Below are 20602 nucleotides of genomic sequence, written 5' to 3'. Positions count from 1 at the left end.
AGGCACTAGCTATCAACTGGATCTTGGCTAGGAGCTGCCTTTGTTTGTCAGGCAGCACTGATCCCCGTGTGTCATACTTATTTCCTTATCTCAACCTGGACTTTGGACAAAGACCAGTACTGCAGACACCTAGGCAAGGAAGAGCTGTTTATGAGGACAATTACCCCCTTGGGCAAGCTCCCAGTTGACTGAAAAGAAGCTAAAAGCTCCAGCAGAAACCAAGACAGTTTGCTTTGCTCAAAATCAGAAAGCTTCACTCCAGTGGATCCCTTTTTATCAGAAAACCTTTTGCTCCCAAACCGTGTGACCCACATGGGTGCCAAGTTAGAGCAAGCAGTCAATGCCTGCTTAATGAAAGGTTTTAACCATGCAGCATGGCCAGAGAGGGCACATGCTGAGTTAGCAATGGACCATTATTTCCCCAGCCCTGCAGATACAGCAGCACAGCGCTGGCACTGCTCTGCCAAGGAGCTGCAGGGACAGTCTGTTTTCTGTCCCTGCACAGCTGGGAACAGCTTGCAGAGGAAGGGACAGCCTGTAACTGCCTGAGCTTCATGGGGCTGGCTAGAGAAAGCTCCCTCAGTCCTCACAGGGAAAGCTGCACAGGATAACTGTCACGTGGCTGGGTTTCTGCTGCTCAGACTGCAAACAGGGAGATGTTTCCCAGGAAGCTGCCCAACCCATGGACATTTGCATACGAAGCCTAGAACGCAGAGAGCAGGTGCTATTCAGGAGCCAGAGCCTGCAGCAGGCAGGCAGTCATGGTGAGAGGGGTGCAGGGACAAGGAGGGGAGCACACTGCAGAGACGAACATCCTATCCCCCCAGCTCCACCAGCTCTTCCTTCCAGCCTGTCTCTCCCCCAGTCTTGCTCCCCTGAGAGCAGCACAGGGCAGACAGTAGATGCAGAAGGCAGAGCAGCTCCCTGAGCACACAGCTCACGCAGGGCACTGGTGTGCCCAGCCACGGTGCCAGCCCTGCTGCAGGAAGGCTAATCTGGAGGCTGGAGAGGAATCAGTCACTGACCCAGGGGAGGGGAAGCCCATTTATTTAAGGCTAGTTGAATTTGGCATACACAGAACATCACAGTAACGCACTGGAGGCTAACGGTTTTGTTTTGTTGTTTTTTTTTTCTTTTTCTCTACAGACATACAAGAAAACTCTATGCAACTCCCATGTACACATTACACAAAGGAAACAGCTTTAATCAACCACTGGTGAAACATGGAAGCTTTCAAGATCTCTGTAGCTGGCACAGGAATGTTCTCTACCCCCCATACAAAAGGCATTTCAGGTCAAACTTTCTAGCAGGTGATATTTCCATGCATTTCTACAGAATTAAAGAAGCTAACAGACAAAAAGCCCAGATCAAGCCATATTAGTCAGGCTGATTCATTCTACTAAGTTAAATCAATGGTAATTATGGACAAATGGACCAAGTGACCAAAGACTGGGGCTGAAAATACCACTTTTCAAGTTGTGGTTCCTTCTCATTTTATTACCGATAACTGAAAAGCTCTGATATAAGAATCTGCATTTATAAAAGCCTCAGAAGCATCTGATCCACTAGTAGGTGTGTATTAGAGACAGTAAGGTAGTTCTAAATTAAACTATGTCAACAGAAAAAGCAATTTTTATAGAATCACTCAGGCTGAAAGAGACCTCAAGACACTTCATAACAAGGAAATTGAACCTATAGAACAAGTGAACCTTTAAATATTATTACTGCACCAGGAGTTTACAAGGGAGGGGATTAAGACTATTTCTCCAGAAAAGCGTGTCTGTTTTATCTCTAACTTCAGAATTAGGCTTTTTTAGTACAGCTCTGCAACTGCAAGCACTAAGAGTTTAACCCAGTTTGGTACCAAAAGGTTGCTTTAGCCTAAGTTTAACTACAGGTTTTAAGTTTTGTCTTAAATGGTTACAGGGGAAAAGCTTTTGAATTTGGCAATTTGGCCAGTAGCCTCAAAATGACTGACTGAATTTTGCTCGTTACAATTTAGAAAAGCAAGAACAAGAACCAGATTGTTCTCACCTCCCCCCCTTTTATGATCCACTGCTCAAATTTTTTGAGATCTTTAGTGTTAATCCATTGAGGACAGTATTGGGCTGGACAACCAATGCAAATATTAATACACCAAGATAAATCCTTAGATTTGATTTATTTAGGGTCATTTGTACATACAAGCTACATCTCCAAAATCTACTTTATTCTACAAGACAGCTTCCCTACTGTTAGTGAAACCCTTGCCTAGAATGTTTGCTTTATATAACTGATATATTAAAACATGGAATGCTTGTAGAGTTGTGGCACTGTATGACATCTACACAGGACTTCCTTCAAAAGCTACGACTAGGGAGCCTCCTAGCTTCTCAGCAATGCAAGCTCGGTTGAGGTCCTCTGGCCCATTTGCTTGACATTCATGCTTTATGCCTAAAAAAGAGGCAAAACACTCAGTAATGCAGTATGTCAACATGCTGATAATCAATTAAAGAAACATACTTGGTAGTAATATTAGAAGAAGAAATCCAGTCACTCAAACACACAAGTCCTGCCTTAGCTTAGGAAATCTTTTTTTTCCCTGATATGTCACCAGAGACATCTGGCTACACACCACATGTCAATGCAGGGACATGTAGGGAGAAATTTGTCACTAGATCAGAGCTCAGTCTGTTGGCCTTTCATCGCAGGCTCTTACAACTGAATCCCTCATGTCTTGAGCTGCCCTGGGTACAGCTGGGGAGGGGGATACATGCAAGCACATGGAGATGGCCACCTCAGCTCCTGCTGGCTCTGCAGAAGAGGGTGAAAGCATCTAGAAAGCCAGTCTAAGGAATCAACAGTGTTTTTTTCTTTTTGAAGGGTGGGGATCCCAAACCATGCCTGTCTTCAGTGGTGAAAGGCAGAATTTTTTCAGGATTTCTTTTTTTTTCAACTTCCACATGTGCAGCACACAACAGTCTCCCTGGGCACTTCCAATCCCTGGGGCACACTGTCCTGTGAAGGCGGCACTGCTGCCCAGTGATCTTGTCAGTCTTGCACACTGCAAGATTTTGGCCCAGTGCAGCACGAGGAACTTAACAGGGGACAGTGCTACCTGGCTATAAGCCAGACTGACTTAGCATGAAATTTCTGAACGCTGCAAGGTGTTTACTCCTTGGTTAATGGTGCCTGACAGGCTGAACAGAACTTCGCTTCTCCACTTGGAGATGCAATGCCTTTAGGAATGAGTAATCACAACTGCATCTCTGAATCAAGTGAATTCTTAAATACTGTTACTACAGCGCAGTAAATTTATGACATTTCAACAGACACAGGCTTGAAAGTCCTCTGCCACTGAGGCAACTCTGCACAAAATCCAGCTTTGAGTTATGAATCTAATGCTTTCTAGTATGGTACAGATGTGCTGCTCTGTACTGTGCAGCCACAGTGTCACACATTGCAAAACCTGCTCTTGCTCTGAGCACAGTTCTAGTACCTCCAAAATTTAGTCAGACAGTATAAATTTTAGCTAGACCTCATTTTAGCTCTGTCACGTGACATTTCACCTCTCACTAGTTTCTCAAAAAAACAAAATAAAACAACACCCAAGCCCCAAACCAATTAGCCAATGGTTAAGCCTTCCTGTGTAAGTATCCTAGAGGCAGGGCAGAGCTAGGAGCATTAGCTGTATTACATACCTTGAAACTTCTTTTTGATTGCATCCTTGGAGCTGGCGTAGATCATCTTACTTTTGAGAGGTGCTTGTTCTGGTGCCCTAGTGGGATATGCCAAAGAGAGTGCAATTACTGACACGGATTATTCAGCACAGCCAGCAGCAGTATCCTTCCCACTATGAACAAGTGAAATGTCTCACAGCTCAGAATACAGGCATCAGGCTGCCCGACTCACTTTAAGCCTACCATCTTGCCAGCCTGGACAATACAAACACTCAGAGACCTCACCCACAGTGCTTGGACTGCATGTTAGGAATGAGTCAGTTGGGAAGATGGCTTACCACAAGAAAAACATCAGCTCTTCTTTTTTGGATTCCTTGGTCTCGAAGCTTGCATCATACAAGGCATAACGGCAATCCTTCTCAGGAAGCATCTGCACAAAGTGCTTGAAAGGGTCGGTAACTGTCACACCGACATCTCCCACCAGAATCTCTTTGCCTTCTTCCACAATAATGCACTTTTTGTCTGGACTGAGGCAGAAGATGACAGCCTTCTTCCTCTTCTTAATTTCCTCAGGTGTAGAGCACTTCCGCACTTTCATGTCATAAAAAATACGGCATACCTCATCGGCAACTTGTACTCCAGATGCCTGCAAAGACATGAGCAAAGACCGTTAGGGCTACCACGGCAAATTTTTGCAACTCCATTACTGCACTGCCTTAAACACAAGGCTAGAAGACAATAGATACTAACAATAGTCACTAGTGGCCCAAGAGTTTCCTCAGAAAAGGCTGCAGACCTTCTTTTCCAAAGCCAAGTAAAGAATCTGGAGTCTGCTGCTGACCACAGCCAGCTGCCAAACGAAAACTATTCCAAAGAAGGCACAATCCTACTTACATTAGAACATTGTTTTGGGGGAGTTTTACACACATGTCCACTCCTTGTTCTCCAAGATTACAGAAGCTTAATTTTGTTACCCATTTCAGGCTGGCTAGACAATCAAGCCCACAAGGATCTGCTATTCAAAATTTCCTAGCCATTTCTAGCATGCTTGCTAGCAGCTTTAGGAACAGAGGTAAAACTGGCCAAATTCCACACGTGTCATGTGGACTTAGTTTAGAGATCAAGAGAGATGTAGTGGGGTACTGGGACTGCAGTGGTACAGTTTTTAGCTGAACAAACCAACTTTCAGAAGTTGCTCTGAATTCAGGATTTTAAAGGGAGAAACTGCAAGCTCCTCCATCAGTTTTTAAAGCCAGCTGCCTGCCTTCTCAACTTCCCCCCCCTTGAAGTCTGATGGGAAATTGTAGTTAGTGGTATGGTATCCCCTGTGTTTGCTGTAATAGGAGGTGCACATGCAGCATTATCAATCTAATGTTAAAGGCAGCTGCACAAAATAAAGAGGACAAGACCTAGCAAGAACGACAACAGGATGAGCTGCATTTTCAGCCTGCTCCTTTTTTGGGAATAAGACAGGAAAAAATTGTGGCAGGGTAGAAGCATTTGCATCTGAGTGTTGTTCTCAGAGTACAGCAAAGCTGGAGAGCTTAAAAGAAGCTGTGCAATAGCAAATACTGCAAGTATGGGAAGCTAGCTGATGCTGATGGAAGGACGTCATGGCCAGAGCAGTAAAGACCAAACTGAAGGCTGTCCGATACTCAACAATCTGTTCAAAATGTTGTATGCAGTGTGAACAGTGAGATTCCTTTAAAATACTGCTTCCTCCCTCACTGGTCTTTGGTCTTCAAATTCAAATGACGTTATCCTCAGATATGACAATTCATATCTCAGATGGAAAATTGCCTTCCTCCCTCTCTGTAAACTGCCACACGTCACTGCTATGAGCACCGTCAGCAGTACTAACAGTCAGGTACAGCACCATCTGAGATCCACCAACTGAAAAAGGCTAAAGGTTGTTGTTCATTTTGTTTTTCCTTACCTTCAGGCCCAAAATGTAAGCTCAACAGATTTATTTTGTGTCTTAGAGAAACAACAGAGTTCAGCTGCAAAACCAAAGAGATAGAGGTGCAGGGGAACTGCTCAGTGCTAGCTTTCATACAGGCTGTCCTTAAAAGATGGTTATAGATTGGACAATGACTTAATGTGTGTGGTTTTTTTTAAGCCTTGACCAATGACTACCATGGAGGACCTCAGATGAGCCCAGATTCTCCTCTTTCTACCAACATGTCTCCTTCTGTAACTTTGAGTGGCTGGCATAGCATTGGTAACCCAGTGAGGAGAGGTGGCACAGCTAGCAGAATCTATTACCATGGAGTTTGGTATCTACATCTCCCAACTGCTGGTCACAGAAAACCTCACCCAGCAGCGTATCTGAGAGAGAAGCTTTTCTGTAGTATGAGAACAGTGCTCTTTTGAGGTTTACCCAAATACAAGGGGACATCCCTCAGGATTTATAATGCATGGCCTGTCTACTAGGGGTAACCTATCCAGAATTCCTTGCACTTACTTTGGGACAGGAGAACAGCAAGTCACTCACTGCGCCTCAGCTCCCTGGCAGGCAGCCATCCTTTTGCATATCACCAATAAGGCGAGGAAAGTAAGCAGAGAAAGCCTATTCCAGGATAAACTTGAGCAAAAGTACAAACATCAACTCAAAGTGACTCATTCCTATGTCACCTCAATCATATAGAGAGACTGCACTTTGTCAGAGTGTGACTGGGAGGTAATGAAGCATGAAGGTCTTTCCCTTCCTTGTCCCTGTGTTTGGTGTAGGCAAGAGCCTCTTTGGGAAGACTCTAATTAATACAAAGTTGCCTTAATAAAGCAAAGAGTGCAGCAACTAGAGCTATTGTATCATTCACTAGGGACCAATCCACAGGGAACTTGAAAACCATTTTCCTCCCTGAAGTTTGCAATGGCACCTCAGTAGCTGACAACAGGTGTTAAGACCTGACTTTCAGTCATAGAAAATGCACAGAAAGCCTGAACTAGCATGGGAACAAGGCAATTAATCACTTAACAGCCCTGTCACTTACCTCCACCTTTGTCCATTCTTGATCTTTGCTCCAACATCACAATAACTAATTCCCCTGCACCAATTCATGTTAACTTTGAAAGAAAAGGTTAATGCTCAGCAGAGAGCAAGAAGCAACAGCAATAGAGCTGCAGGTTGATGCAAAGTGTCCAGTCAAGCACATATGCTTGTACTACTACACAGCCAGAAACATGTCTCCAAGCAGGGAGACAAGTTATTACCTTAAAAAGAAACTGAGCGCTGCTGGCCAGTCAGTTCAGATTCCAAAAATGTTGAGTATTTAGCCTGGAAACTCAGAATTCAGTGTTAAATTGCAGTTTATAACTGGGACAGACCAGAAGCTGAAGGGGCAATAGTGAGAACTGGATCTATTAGCTTTTCAAAGCAAAAGGCTGTTAGTAGCTGGTGCTACTATTTTTTTGCAGCTGCTGTACAACCCCTGGATTCATCACACAGGCTGACATTAGCAGCCATTATGTTGCTAGGGACAATGCAGATTTGTTCCATCTCAGAAAAGCCTATAGCTGTGTCACAGCAGTAGTGTGTCACCCATAAATTCCCAGTGTAATGAACTAATTACTTCCAAAAAGAGGATCTACTATTGCAACTGTAGGACTCCCTCTTCAACTCTGGGCTTGTACCAGCCTCGGCTGGCTTCACAAACATACTTAAAAAGTAAAAAACCCCAAACCCTAGACAGCTTCTGCTGTAAGGCGGTTGAAACCACTCTGCATAGAACATCAACAGGATGACTGTTAAGAGCACTGGAACGAGAAATGCTATATTTTAAGTATATGTCCTCAATAAACATTTTAACCTCATCTCTGGTGTCTTGTCCAGAAGAAGAGCGGGTGAGAAGCCTCCTCCCCACCAGTAACGACAGAGTAAACATTTATTTGTTGGTCTGGATTTTCTCTCTTTGGCCAGATACCACTCTGCTTAGAGGATGCAATACAGCACATTCATTATTATTTTGTGCATTCTGGCTTGAACACTGCAGAGCTACAGTAGTTAGTCTGGTTCTGTTCCTTTTCCAGTATAAAAGCAGTTCCAGCTCTGGACTGGTACTTGTGAGATACATAACCATGAATCAGCTGGTGATATTTTGTTGTAGGGGACTGAACCTTAACTGCAGGGCCTTTTAACCTCACTGAAATAAGGTAGCAGCAAGCAGGCAAGTCACGTAATTACCAGATGGGAAAATGATGCCAGTACAGCATATTGAGGGAGATAGATATTCAGGCAAGAGCAGACAGAGTGAGTTTCTCTGAGGAAATGAGCAAAAATGAGTTCTCCCCAGCACCTCTGTGCAACTATTGCAAACATGGTGTGTCTTGCGGGCTGAGCTCTCCATATATCATTCCAGGGCAGTTATATGAGTATCCACATTGTACTTTCATATGGACTGCTGTATGCACATGACGTAATGATTGCATTAAATGCCTTGTCAGCATGCGCTAGAGTAACACAGTGGCTCTTATTCCCTACACAAAGCCACTGTTCCTGCTTTAAGTGCAAGGCACTGCAGAAGTCTTGCAAGAGTAGAATGCCCTCCTTACACAGGGCAGCCCAAAGAGTGAGCCTTCTGTCTAGCATGCTTCCTACTGCAAGAGCCATATGCAGCTGCCCTCACTAAGAGCTTCCAACACTTTGCCTCCATTGCCAAGTACCTGAACTGAAATTTAATCTTAACTGGGGAAGACCAAAGAACAATCCAAAGCTTTCTCAGGAAAATCCCCACATACAGAAAGCTGTTTCAGGAGTGAGATACATGCCAGACACCTTATAAACTGGATTTGTAGCAAGCCTGCATGGAAACACAACTTTGACACACTGAAATTTGCCTTCTCTTTTGTTAGGAAATCCTGTGCACTCCAGTATTTTCCTTGAATATTTAAAATATTTTACCTAAGGAGAGTCTTTGTTTCCTCCTCAACTGTGAGACAGCCAAGAAGACTTTAAACTAATGACTTAGTTTGCCTCAAGACAAGTTTGAAGGATGAGATTTGGTTTTAAGTCTTGACCATTTTACACTGTTGGGTTTCTCTCCTGTGATTAGAATCCAAGAGCTCTCCATAGTGGTGCCTGTGCATGCATTATCTACAGAGACATTTAAAGAACATTGTTTTGTCTGGAAACCACACACACACATTGTATACACCAGGGTGATACTACTCACAGGTACTCAAGTGGAAACTGGTGTTTCTTGGAAAAGCATCATCAATTTTTCCAGAATTTGACACCAAGACCTTTATTAAAGTATGTCTTGTTTAATTGCAAGGGCAGATTTGAGGACACTATGCTCCCATGTTTGCTAGTCACATTATTGTATGTATTTGGTTCTTAGTTTCTTCAGCAAACACTGCTTCCCCTATGCTTGGCATATTATCCTTCCTATCTACCTTCGAAATTCTCTGCCACTGCCAGAACTGCTTGTGTAACCATGTGGCATTTCCATAAGACTCAGTCATGTGTCATAGTACATCTCTGCAACAAATACTCTTTCAATTTAAACTACTACCACCCAACTGGTCTAGGACAGCACCCTTCACAAAGCTGTCCCTTACACTGCCACACAACATAATGCCCTGGGACATCGTCAGCATGGAGACCTTGAAGGGCAAATTAAGCTAACGTAGTTGTGGGAGCACCCAGCAGAAAGGGAAGGTCACAGCCTGGCTGCACTAACAGGCTGGAAGACAATTTTGCCAAATCAGGCTCTGAAAAGGGTGCCACGTAAGGCCAACAAGCCAACTGAAAATGTAGGTGGTCAAAACCACGGATTTGAAATACTGCTTTGCTTTTGTTATTTGAGCACTCAAGAAAACACATCGGATACTACCACCCCCACTGTACTGAGTAGGAAAGGTGCAACGACTTTAACTTGATCCCAAAGATCAGCAAAGATCAGTGTTGGAACACCAGTGACTTCCTGACTTCTTGCAAGGCCCACATGCCCTGCTATCTACAGCCGGACAGATAGACACCTCTGTTTACAGGGGACAGCCTGAAAGTCCAAAGCTTCAATTCAGATGTGAAGCATGATGGGAAACATAACTAACTGCCTTTTACTGCTGTTGTGTAACAGGCTATATTTGCACACCATAAACCAGCAAGAACTACAGAGTTATTTGCATATCACTTGTAGACAGATCTTGCCAGCTAGACTCAAGTTTTTTATTTAGCATTATTTGGTCTCTTTTGGCAGGAGGAGGGGTGGAATCAGAACTCTATTCAGCTTTTCTTCCCCCCCCCCCCCCCCCGACAACAAGAACAGTGAACGACAAGGAGAGATGAGAAAGAAAGAAATTATTTAAAAAATAAGAAAAAACTATCCCTTGAATTCCTGGAGGTCATTTCCTCAGCTTTCAGCCAAAGAGGAAATTACCTCCTTCTCTGAGCTACCATGAAGTTCACTCCCAGTTTAATTATCAAGGTAGGCAGAAAAAGCAATCCCCACAAAAGGCAATCCCAGCAATACTGCTGAAAAACAGCCAGTAGCAGGGTAGAAGTTTTGAGTAGCATCCATTCCTCTGTTGAAACGCAAGGTTTTAAGGTAATGCAGGTGTAAGTTGGTATGCAACAGGACTCTTGCAGAAAATTAAAGCTTCTTAGAACATATTCAGCACAGAAATCAGCTATAATGAGCCCCAAAATTTTCATACTCCAGGCACCTACAGCAACCTAAAACTTAAAAGTTACCCTCAAAACCAGGCTTTGAAGGCCTGCTTTGGGCACCACAGATACTTGTAAATGAGGGACCCTTCCAGAACACTGCCTGAATGCTGAACAGCCAGGCAAGCGAAAGCTCCGAACAGCTTCACACAAGTCCTGGCTGCCTGCAGGCTCTCCTACATGGGATCGCTTAGGTCAGCCCTTGCACCCAGCAGGAGCCCCTTGACAGCAATTCTGGCAAGGCAAGTAGGAACATGCCAGACACCCACACTACCAATTGTCATGAGGCTGTCATCTTGTACATGAGGCATATGTACCTTGTAATTACACAGATTTGGGAATAGTATTAACTAACAACCAAGAAAAATAATTTGCACGGTCCTCCAAAGACCATGGACTCATTTAATCCAATAGCAAAGAAACTGAACCTTGTGGCAAGACACAAAAGCTGAAAATCCAATGCTCTTTTTATACTAAATGATGCCCTCCTGCTGACATTACTGTATTTTGCCAGAAGGCCTACAATGCCCATAAGCAAGTTCATTTCCAGCATCTCAAAAAAACCAACCAAGACCCTGTTGCAAAAAGATCACTGTGAGAAATACTAGTTTTGACTGACTGGGGAATTCTCTACTTCCAAAGCAAGATGAAGCCTGACACACCAAGTAGTCAGACTAAACTCAGTTTGCATACTGCAGAGGTGGTAGCTGGCTTGCTGAGACAAGCCTGTTTTAAACAAGAGCTGCAAGTCTCGTCAGATTTTTTAACAACTTCAGCTGCAACTCCCATCAGCTCTGCTCTACGTTGCAGACCAGTCACAGATGCTCCAATTTGGGTGATAGAGGAAGCAGGGAGATTACTAGTACATCCTGTCTGCCAGCCCTGTATGGACTAAAAGTTCATTTACTGGATATACCACACATTCAAACTAATGAGAAATGCCATGAGAAGGCCTCAATATGTAACACCTCTAATAAAGACAAAAAACCCAGAGAAGTGTGTCAAAACACAAAAGTGTGTGTTGCTGGACTCAAGCAAAAACAGGACAGGAATTAAAATTGCATGAGCTAGTAATTCAGACGAATTTGCCAGTCACAGCTCCCACAGTTAAACAGGGATGCAAACTTTGAGCACAGGCAAAGCAAACCGAGAGGGAGCCACCAGGAAGTCGAAAAGGCATTTGGTCTATTCCGCTCCATTTATGCAAGGAGTTCCTTGGCACTTTTGGTTTTTTGAAAGCCTGGAAACACAGGAAAGTCAGTGTGTATGCTTGACACGTTTCTATGTTTGCAGCGTAATGTCTTAGTTAAAGTGTTTCCAGCACTGTGCGGAGGAGCAAAACAAAAAAAAAAAACAACAAAAAACCCAAGTCCTTGCAGCAACTATCTTAAAATTTAAGCTTCCTCGAGAGGCCGCTACGAAACTCTGTTACGATCAGCGCTTCCCTCCGCGGGTTCCGCTTCCCCCCTTTTGTCCGCTACCAGCGCTGCCGGCTCCAGCCGGGGCCGGCGAGCAGGATCCCAGCTGGCCCTGGGAGGGTCCGTGCTCGTCTCGGCTTCCTGTGGAGCCGACGCCGTTTTCTAGGCCAGGCCCGAGCCCTTCGGCCGTGGGAAGATGGCTCCCGCCGGGACCGCGCCGGGGCGGCTGCGGCGGCGGCCGCGCTTCCTCCCGAGCAGGGCAGCCCCCGGCCCCGGGGAAAGTGGGCCTCCCACCCGCGGTGCCTTTCTACCAGGTTGCGATCCCCTCCCACGCAGCCTCTCGCGCGGAGGGGCGGGGGCGACGATGCCCCTCTCCCCACCCCGGCCGCGCCCTGCGGCGCGGGGAGGGGCCGCGCATCGCCCCCTCACGGGCTCTTCCCGCCTCGCCCGCCCCCCCCCCGTCACAGGGTGGAATGGACGCGCCCGCCCCAGTGCCTGTGTGCAGCACGGAACGTACCACCACCTCAAGGAGAGGTGAGGAAAAGGAGGGAGGACAGTTCCATCGCCTCAACGGGGGGAGAGTAACCTTCCGCCGCCTCATGGTGGGATGGGGGGGGGGGGGGCGGCTAGGGGGAAGGGAGGAGAACGGATTCGCCGCCTCAGGTTCAAAGGCGAACGGGAAGGATTGGGGGAGGCTGAGGGGGGGGAAAAAGGAGAAGAAGAGGGGGGCGAGATACCGCCGTGCCGCCGTGCCCAGTGGCGGCGCCAGCCAGGATGCGGCGGGCGGTACCGCCGCCCCCCTCCCCACTTTCCCTCAAGGATGAAGGCGGGAGAGGGAGAAGCCTAACGCCCCCCTGGCGTCGCCCGGATCCCTACCATGGCGTCGGCTGGGCGCGGCGGGCGGGTGGGCGGCGGAGCGCGGTGCGGCGGCGGCGGCTCCTCTCGGGTGTCTGGGCGCGGCGCGGACTCCGGCGGCAGAAAGGGAAGCGGCGAGGGCGCGAGCCGGGCGGAAGCGCTGCCGACGTCACGGCCGCTGTGCCCGGAGGAGGAGGAAGCGGTTGCTATGGCGGGAGCCCCGCGTGGCGACGCCCTGGCCCCTCGCGCACGCGCGGGCGGGGAGGGGGCGCCCGCAGCCCATACACACGGCCCCCTCCTGCCACCCGGCAGAACTGCCCAATCACAGGGGAGCTGCCGGCTGATTGACGCTTCGGCCGACCAATGGCGGCGCCCTCTTAAAGAGGTGAGGCGGGGCTACCTGCCCCAAGGTGTGCGGCGCGGCGGGGAAGGTGCCGAGGGGAGAGTGGGGGCTGAGGGAGTCGTGGGAAAGGATGGGGGGCGGCTGTCAGCGGGGCGTAAGGAGGATTTGGGCTGCTGAAAGCGGGGCTGAAAGGGACTGAGATGGGCGTGAGGGGTCGGGAGGCGTCCATGGGATGGCCGTGGGGCAGGCGGGAAGCCCGCGGGGCTAGGCGGCCACAGCAGAAACGGCCAAAGCCGAGCGGGCGGAAGAGCCGGCGAGGCGGAAGTGTGGGACTTTCCTTTCTCTTTTTTTTTTTTTTTTCCTTCGAGGGTTTTTCACTACCTACTTTGGTGCGATCTCAGTTAGGCACTCCTGATTGGCTCGCGCTGCTGCAGCAGGAGCCTTGCGCTTCCCGCCGGCACCCGCGAATCCCGGATCCCGGCGTCGGCTTCATCCAGATGGCCGAAACAACCAGCTTTGTCCTCGGGACAAAGCTGATCCTGAGAAAACGCTGCTACGGAGACCGGGGCGCTCGGAAAAGCTGCTGTTCCGTGTTCATGGCAGTCCTGCTCACTCTGACCGCGACGAAAATACTCATTCCTTAATGTTTCCAGGCAGTGAAGCTTAGGCTGCTCATAAACAGAGTATACAGGCACCTACTGATGTTACAAAATATATAGAAAGTTAGGTTTTATTACTGAATCCTGACTACAGTGATGTTCTCGGCTTGAATCGATAAGCAAAAACCCCCAGCATCAAGCTTATTTGTTAAGTCTGTGCCTACTTGTATGCAGAAAACAAAACCAAGACTCAATGGCATGTTTTCAGGGCTCGGGTATGAGGCAACTAGCATGAAGCTTTAATTCTAAAGGTGTGAGCCATGCTTACACACCTTACAATTTTCATCCATATTGCTGTTCTAGTTAAAGGGGTTTGATTTTTTTTTTCCCCTCCTTGCAGCCTACCCTAGTAAATGCCCTTTGTAGATGCTGTTAAGCCTGTTCACATTAGATAGAAGTTGCTGAAAGACCCCATACTGAAGATTCATGTATTGAAAAAGCAGTCCTATTGCATTAGTGCATCTTGTGTTGGGTGACTTAGTCTGACCAGGGATTCCTTTTGTAAGAGAATTTGCAGCAGATTGGTGAAACTAGCAAAGACTTTGGACTTGAATTGGACTGAGGGGGTAGTTCTTCTTTAGCGTCTTTTCTGATATTTTTAATCCTGGAATGCTTACATTTGAAACCACATGTTGACTTACTTTGGAAGTATTGGCAAGAATTGAGCGGGGACATGTTTGATTTTTTCTTTTGAGATAAGTCAGATATAATGCCTGTGTAATAGGTAGAGCTTCAGTCCTAAGAGTATGTTTCTCTGGACAACTTGTGGTCCTGCTTCCTTGCTCTGACTGTCCTGGTGGGGAGAGGAAATCAAGGCAGGCTCTGTTTGGCGGTGGGGATCAGTGCCATATGGCAGTGCCATGGCTGACCTCCATCTCCAGTGGCATGTAGCAGAGACCTGGGGCAGCTGTGCTTTTTAGTCTTAATTGATGTAATTTCTCTGTTACTGTTCCAAGCTTGCTCTTCATAGATGAGTTTCGCTATGACAGAGGGTTACAGAAGTGAGACATCCTGGGGAGGAGGGGAAGAGATGATGTAAAGTCATGAGAACAGGGCTGGGACTGTTTCATGTTGTATACTTATAAGGGAAAATGAGTTGGAACTGGCCCGTTGGCTCACTCTGTTTCAAGAGGTCTTTTTGGAAACCCTGCAGTGGGTTGAGAAGGTATATAACTGGTTAAAGAAACTTCAGTGAGGACAGGAACTCCTTCACCAGCAGAGTAAGAGAAATCTCTCTCACTTTTCCTGTCTCATGAGAAAAGCGCTTGCTCTGGGAAGGGCACTCACCAAGAACCATGATGGCTTTTTGAATGATTGCATTCCCCAAAAGACAAAATAGCATATAGCCTAGTGAGGCATAAACACAGTGGCTGTGGTGCTTTGCGGAAGCTCGAGGCAGGAGCTGTACACCAAGATACACAGACAAGTTTGTGGTTATGGTGGTACCAGCCTGCCTTGGCATAGGCTTCACAGACTCCTCGTGCTGTAGCAGCACTGGCACTGGGAGCTCCAGCCCTGCACCGAGAGCTGCCTGCTTGGGATTAGCAGTATGTATGTCGTGGTTTGGGAACCACTGCTGCATGTAAATCCTGTGCTGCTGTTTGCATAGGGGAAAGGGAGTCTGGTTTTCCAGCCCTGTGCTGCTCCCTCATTTGACAGACCTCTCCTCACATGTCTGTGACCTTAAGCATCACCCCTGTTTGCGGCCCTGCAGTTCCCTCAGTGAGGGCTTGCAACAGGGTCCTCTCACGGCTGCTGCATAGCTGTTGTCTTGGTGCCTGAAATGAGGGGAAGCTTCCTGTTTTGGGAAGGGCAGGAGGAAATTTTGATTCTATTTACAAGGTCCCTTTCCATCATCCCACCCTTTTGATGGGATAGGGACCTGAGCAGAGGTGAGGAAGTTGTGCCTTGTGGCTTATTGCCACACTGACAGTAACCCTCCCACTGCTTACTGTGTGCTGCACACCCGTGTTATGGCCAGCTGTTATGGTGTATGAGTGAGCAAGGCTAAAGGCTTCCTGCAGTGAGACTTACCCCTTTGTCCTCACCTTTCAGTGCACTACAAGGTTGTTATAAAGACAGACATGAATACTGTGAATTGCTACAGCATTGTGGAGAGGAAGGGGTTCTTTACTAGCTCTTCTGCCTTTCAACACTGAACAAGCTTTGTCCTTTTTTCCTAGTGTTAGTGCTATAAATAAGCTAGGCTGAAAGCTCAAGCTGTATGTTTGGATGAACCAATCTTGAAAGATGAATTCTCCTCCCTTTTTTAAGGTAAATGGTATTTGCAATTAGCCTGAAACTTCCCCCTCCCCACCCCAAAAAAAATCCATCCCCTAGCCGTAGGGGACCCTGAGAAATTTCAGCAATCCTGTAGCTGGTGGTGACTGCTTTGGCTCCAGGCAGAAACACGGGTGTGAAAGTGCAGTTCACAAGTGTCTGTCCAGTGAATGATCGCTTCAAAATCCAGCGTGGTCAATATAAAAAGTCACCCATAGACTCCATTTTTGTATGAGGCCCTGCATCAACAGAAACCCCAGATCAATACATCTGCCTCACTGACTAGCATTTGCTAGAATCACATTTGAGAGGGTGACTACTTGCTTACTTTATATGCCTCAGCTATTTGAACTCCCCCTCCTGTCCTCCAAGCTACTGACTCATTTCCTCCTCTAAAACCTTCCTTTTTTAGCCTTTCGCTCTGAAGTATTTGGTGGCTGTTTTGAGCTGCGTGCTCCATACCTTACTTAGGCAAACTCCTACATGACAGCCCTGCAAGCCTTGCTTTTGTACCATGGAAATCGTTTGTTTTTCCCTAATAGTTCTAAGGGGCAGTCTTAGCTACTGACTGTGTTCTTTGGCAAATTGCTTCTTTGCTGTTTGAAATCAGGGAGGCAGACAATCGGCAAAGCAGCTGGTGAGCTGAGGCTGCCGCTACTTATGCTAATTACTGTTGTCTCCCTCTTAAGCCCCTCCCCCCCCCCCCCCCCCCCCCCCCCCGCTTTCCCCATCGGGCTGCATCCACCTGCTGTTTTTTAAACATTTCTACCCTGATCTTGCAGTTCGAGCAGGGATCACAGAGACTTCTCTTAGGCTGGACAACCACCGCATGACTGCAAAGCACCCAGATGGCAGGATCAGGCCCTGACTCTAGGTGCTGTCTCATGCAGCAAAGGAAACAGGTGGTGTCCCCCTGTGTGAGGCCTGGCATGGTGGTAGCCCAGAGCTTTGGTCATGGCTGATTGATGGTACTGTAACCACACTAGCTGTGTGTGCTTGAAATGTAGTCCCTTTTTCACATGACTTATGGAATATTGGTTCTATACTTCTGGCGTCACAAGGATCAGCAAAGATAATTTTAGACAGGAATGGAAAGTTTCTGTAAACCTTACATTCGTAGCTATTTCAATGGCAGAAACAAAGCCACAAGGAGCCTTATCGCTGTGCATTGCTAAAACATTCAGTTTAGTAGGTGCATTGGAGTACATATTTAAAGGGAAATTTTGGGAGAGAAGAAGAACCTAAAGGTGATTTCCAGAAAGTGCTGTGATGCTCCATTCCTTTTCTAAGGAGGCAGTGAGGTGCAGCAGACAGCATGCAGGAACTGAGAGCCCAGTGTCTGGTCCAGTGCTCTGTCCTAGCCCATGGAGTGAAACTGGGCAAGCTGCTTTTCCCCTTTACAATAGATATCTGGTTTTGAAGCGTTAACTTTGTTCCTGCCTTTTCTATATTGCAATTTGAGATTTAGTGCAGATCAGAGCTAGGTGTTGTTTATAAATACTTGCTATTTTTACAGTAATGAAAAGGCTGTCCTAAATTGCTACAGATGAATGCCAGAACTCATATTCCTTTTAATTTGCTGTCAACTTCCACAATTGCTGCAGGTTGCAATCCTTTTAATTTCCATATGGTAAAAACTGCAGGCTATGAACAACTGGACCAAAATGTGACCCTGCTTGCTGCTGGGTTAATTTTCATCAGAAAGCAGCTCTCATCAGAACCTTTCTGGATTGAGTGTGATGGGGAAGGTAGCCCAATGCTTCATCATCCCTGGGGCATTTTTTCCACTAGAAGAACAAAGGAGGAAATAGCACAAGAAGGCAGCTCAGGAATGGAACAGCTCTATGTTAATTTAAGTATGCAAGAATGTCATCAAGCTATTCGCCTACCTGACTTATCTATTTATTTATCTTTTTTTTTTCCCTTTGATTTTGTTGCCACTAAAGGGCCTGTCTGAAATACTTTGTATGGTGAGAATGAAATGCATCCTGCCCCAGAATCAGCTTAAGGACTCGTTGCTGCTCAACTCTCCCCTAAATTGTCAAAACAGGCAATGTGCAAAACTTAAAATTATATGTTTTCCCTGCATACATGTGAACTGGATCTTAAACCCTGTCAGTCTGAGAAGGGAGGCTCATGTTGAGCACAGAGGCCTTGAACTTGTCTTAACCAGTGGGTAAAGCTTTAGGCAGCATCTCTGGCTGCATTACCTAAAAGCTTTGCAGCATTCACTGTGATTATGCTCCTGAGCTTTTGCTGTGAGACAGGGCTGCAGCCCCTTTTATAGATGAGGAGGGCTGAGCTGAGAGAGGCTGCACAACTCTCCCAGCCTCGGGCAGGAAATCTGTGGTAAGTCCAATGAAGCCTTTGCTACCCTTACAGGGTAACACCCTAACCTTCAGGCCATCTCTTTTCTGCACTTGTAAGATGATAATGCTGCTACAGCAAATATGCAATGGCTGCAGAAATTTCTAGGGGAATAAGCATTTTTGGCTTATATGGGCTTTGTTCCAGGTGAGGAGGTGTTTGCTGATGCCATTAGCAATTGCTATCTGCAATGCTATTAATAATTATTTTATTTCCTGACTAAATTAACCCCTATTCCTCTCACACTGTGACCTAGACAGAAGGTTGTTGTAGCAGTTTGATTTTCTTAGACAGAGTTTGCACTTAGCTGCATCAGAATAACAAAGAAACCTTTTGAACGTATGTTGCTCCTGCAAGATGGCAGTTCTGGCTTGGGAACTGCAGGCCTGTTTGTGTTTGTCAGGACTGCGGCCACTTACTGAACCTGTCTAGGTTTGGCACTGTGGAATGGGGGAAAGTTGGGCTCTTGTTACTGGGGTGGTTAAAATTGGGACTTCATTACAAGGAGGGCTTCTGAGGGTAAGATTAGGTGGCATGTGAATTAGCCCTATCCCATGTGTCACCAAACATGAAAGGTACAGGCACAGACTGGAAAATCCCCACCCTAATCTGCTTACTGTCTAACCATAAGAAACACATGGGGTAATGTAAAAGGAAGCAATGAGACCATGATTAGGATGTTCATCAACAGAAGCCTTATAGCTGTGGAGGATTTGCTAGAGGATAGCGAAGGCCCATCAAAACTGTCAGAAGATAATGAAGTAGCACTGAATGTGATTTCTGGGAATACAGTGGTGTGTGAGGGGAGTGCTACGAGAATTTAGGGTGGTTACTGCAGGCCTGAGTTGCAGAGGCAGGTATAGAGAGGTAAGCACTTGTTTCCAAAGCACACAGCCCTGGCCATTGTGATGCTGGAAGAAGCCGCAGCACAGCCAATGCCCGTGGAGCACAACTGGGGCAGGCTGCAGGACAAATCTGCCCACAGCCTGGGATTGGGTGGGTCTAAGCTGGATGTGCCAGCAGTGCACAGCCAGGGATTGGGTGGGTCTAAGCTGGATATGCCAGGTAGGTACAAGGGAGACCAAGCATACTAGGTTTGTTTGCCTTCCAATATATCAGGTAGTCTAAAAAAGGGCATTGCTTTCCTGATGAATCTGCCTCACACATAAATGGACAACACTCCTTGCCACTTCTGCCACTTGGACTGTGCAAGGTGAGGTGTAGGAGTAGAAGGACATTGCAGAGACAAACTGGAAAAGAAGAGGGTCTCACTGTGTTTCCTGCAAGTGTGCAGGCAGACAGCACACAGGTATGGATGGGAGCCTCTGACAGCATCCCTGACCCCTCTCCTGTCTCTATTGTGGGTGCCATCATCCTGCAAGATGTGGTCTTTGTGCATAGATCATGAATGGAGTCAAGTGGCTTGATAGCTATAGCTCTGCCACCTGGGCTGACAACTGGGCCATGGTGAGCTATGTGTACGTGCTTTGGTTGGTCTTATCCAGGGACGTGGCTATGGGGAAGTCTCCACTGAAAAACTGGGTAGTGTGAGTGGAACATTCCTTTCCCACCCCCCTCTTTAGACCTGTTCTCTGTGTCTGAATCTGTATTGGTGGCCTGTGCTTGGCATGCTGGCTTTTTTCTGGCATGCTGAGTGGAGAAAGGCTGGCTGGTGTGGTAGGATGAACCAGTTTGGTGAGCCTGTGTATTTCCAGTCTTCAGCAACCACTGATCTCTTTCTGAGCATTTGCATTGCTTGAGTGGCCCAGCTCAGTTCTCCTGATGGGTTGTCACCCAACACGCTGTATGTGGATGCTGGCAAGAAGCATGACTGCAGCTGCATTTCTAAAGGAGGCCAGGAAGCACAGGTTGCCAGTCAGAATATGCTGAGTTGGAAGGGACCCACAGGGATCATCAAGTCCAATCCTTTGCCCTGCACAGGACCATTCCCAAGAGTCACACCATGTGCCTGAGAGTATTGTCCAAACACTTCTTGAACTCTGTCAGGCTTGGTGCTGTGACCACTTCCCTGGGGAGCCTGTTCCAGCACCCAACCACCCTCTGGGTGAAGACTTTTTTCTGATATCCAACCTAAACCTCCCCTGACATAAATTCAGGCCATTCCCTTGGGTCCTGTCACTGGTCACCACAGAGAAGAGATCAGTGCCTGCCCTTCCTTTTCTCCTCATGAGGAAGTTGTAACTGCAATGAGGTCTCCCCTCAGTCTCCTCCAGGCTGAACAGACCAAGTGACCTCAGCCGCTCTTCATACAGCTTCCTCTCAAGGCCCTTCACCATCTTCGTTGCCCTCCTTTGGACTCTCTCTAATAATATCTTTCTTATATTGCAGTGACC

At 47.0% G+C, this 20602-nt stretch overlaps 1 protein-coding gene across 2 annotated transcripts; it reads right to left on the bottom strand.

Moving 5' to 3' along the window:
- Positions 1-1109: 1109 nt before the first annotated feature.
- DSTN (destrin, actin depolymerizing factor) lies at positions 1110-12753 on the bottom strand. Of its 2 annotated transcripts, XM_064647872.1 has the most exons (4): positions 12621-12753; positions 3998-4305; positions 3681-3757; positions 1110-2433 (listed from the first exon to the last, which is right to left on the bottom strand). In XM_064647872.1, the coding sequence occupies exons 1-4, from the start codon at positions 12621-12623 to the stop codon at positions 2324-2326; spliced, it is 498 nt and encodes a 165-aa protein (XP_064503942.1). In that variant the 5' UTR covers positions 12624-12753; the 3' UTR covers positions 1110-2323. The 2 variants fall into 2 exon arrangements, with proteins under 2 accessions (XP_064503942.1, XP_064503941.1); XM_064647871.1 differs by lacking the exon at positions 12621-12753 and having other exon boundaries at positions 3998-4323.
- Between the last annotated feature and the right edge of the window lie 7849 nt (positions 12754-20602).

Source organism: Pseudopipra pipra, chromosome 3 (genome assembly GCF_036250125.1).
Source record: "Pseudopipra pipra isolate bDixPip1 chromosome 3, bDixPip1.hap1, whole genome shotgun sequence".
In the NCBI taxonomy this organism is placed as follows: domain Eukaryota; kingdom Metazoa; phylum Chordata; class Aves; order Passeriformes; family Pipridae; genus Pseudopipra; species Pseudopipra pipra.
This window is presented reverse-complemented; position numbering and strand designations above follow the sequence as displayed.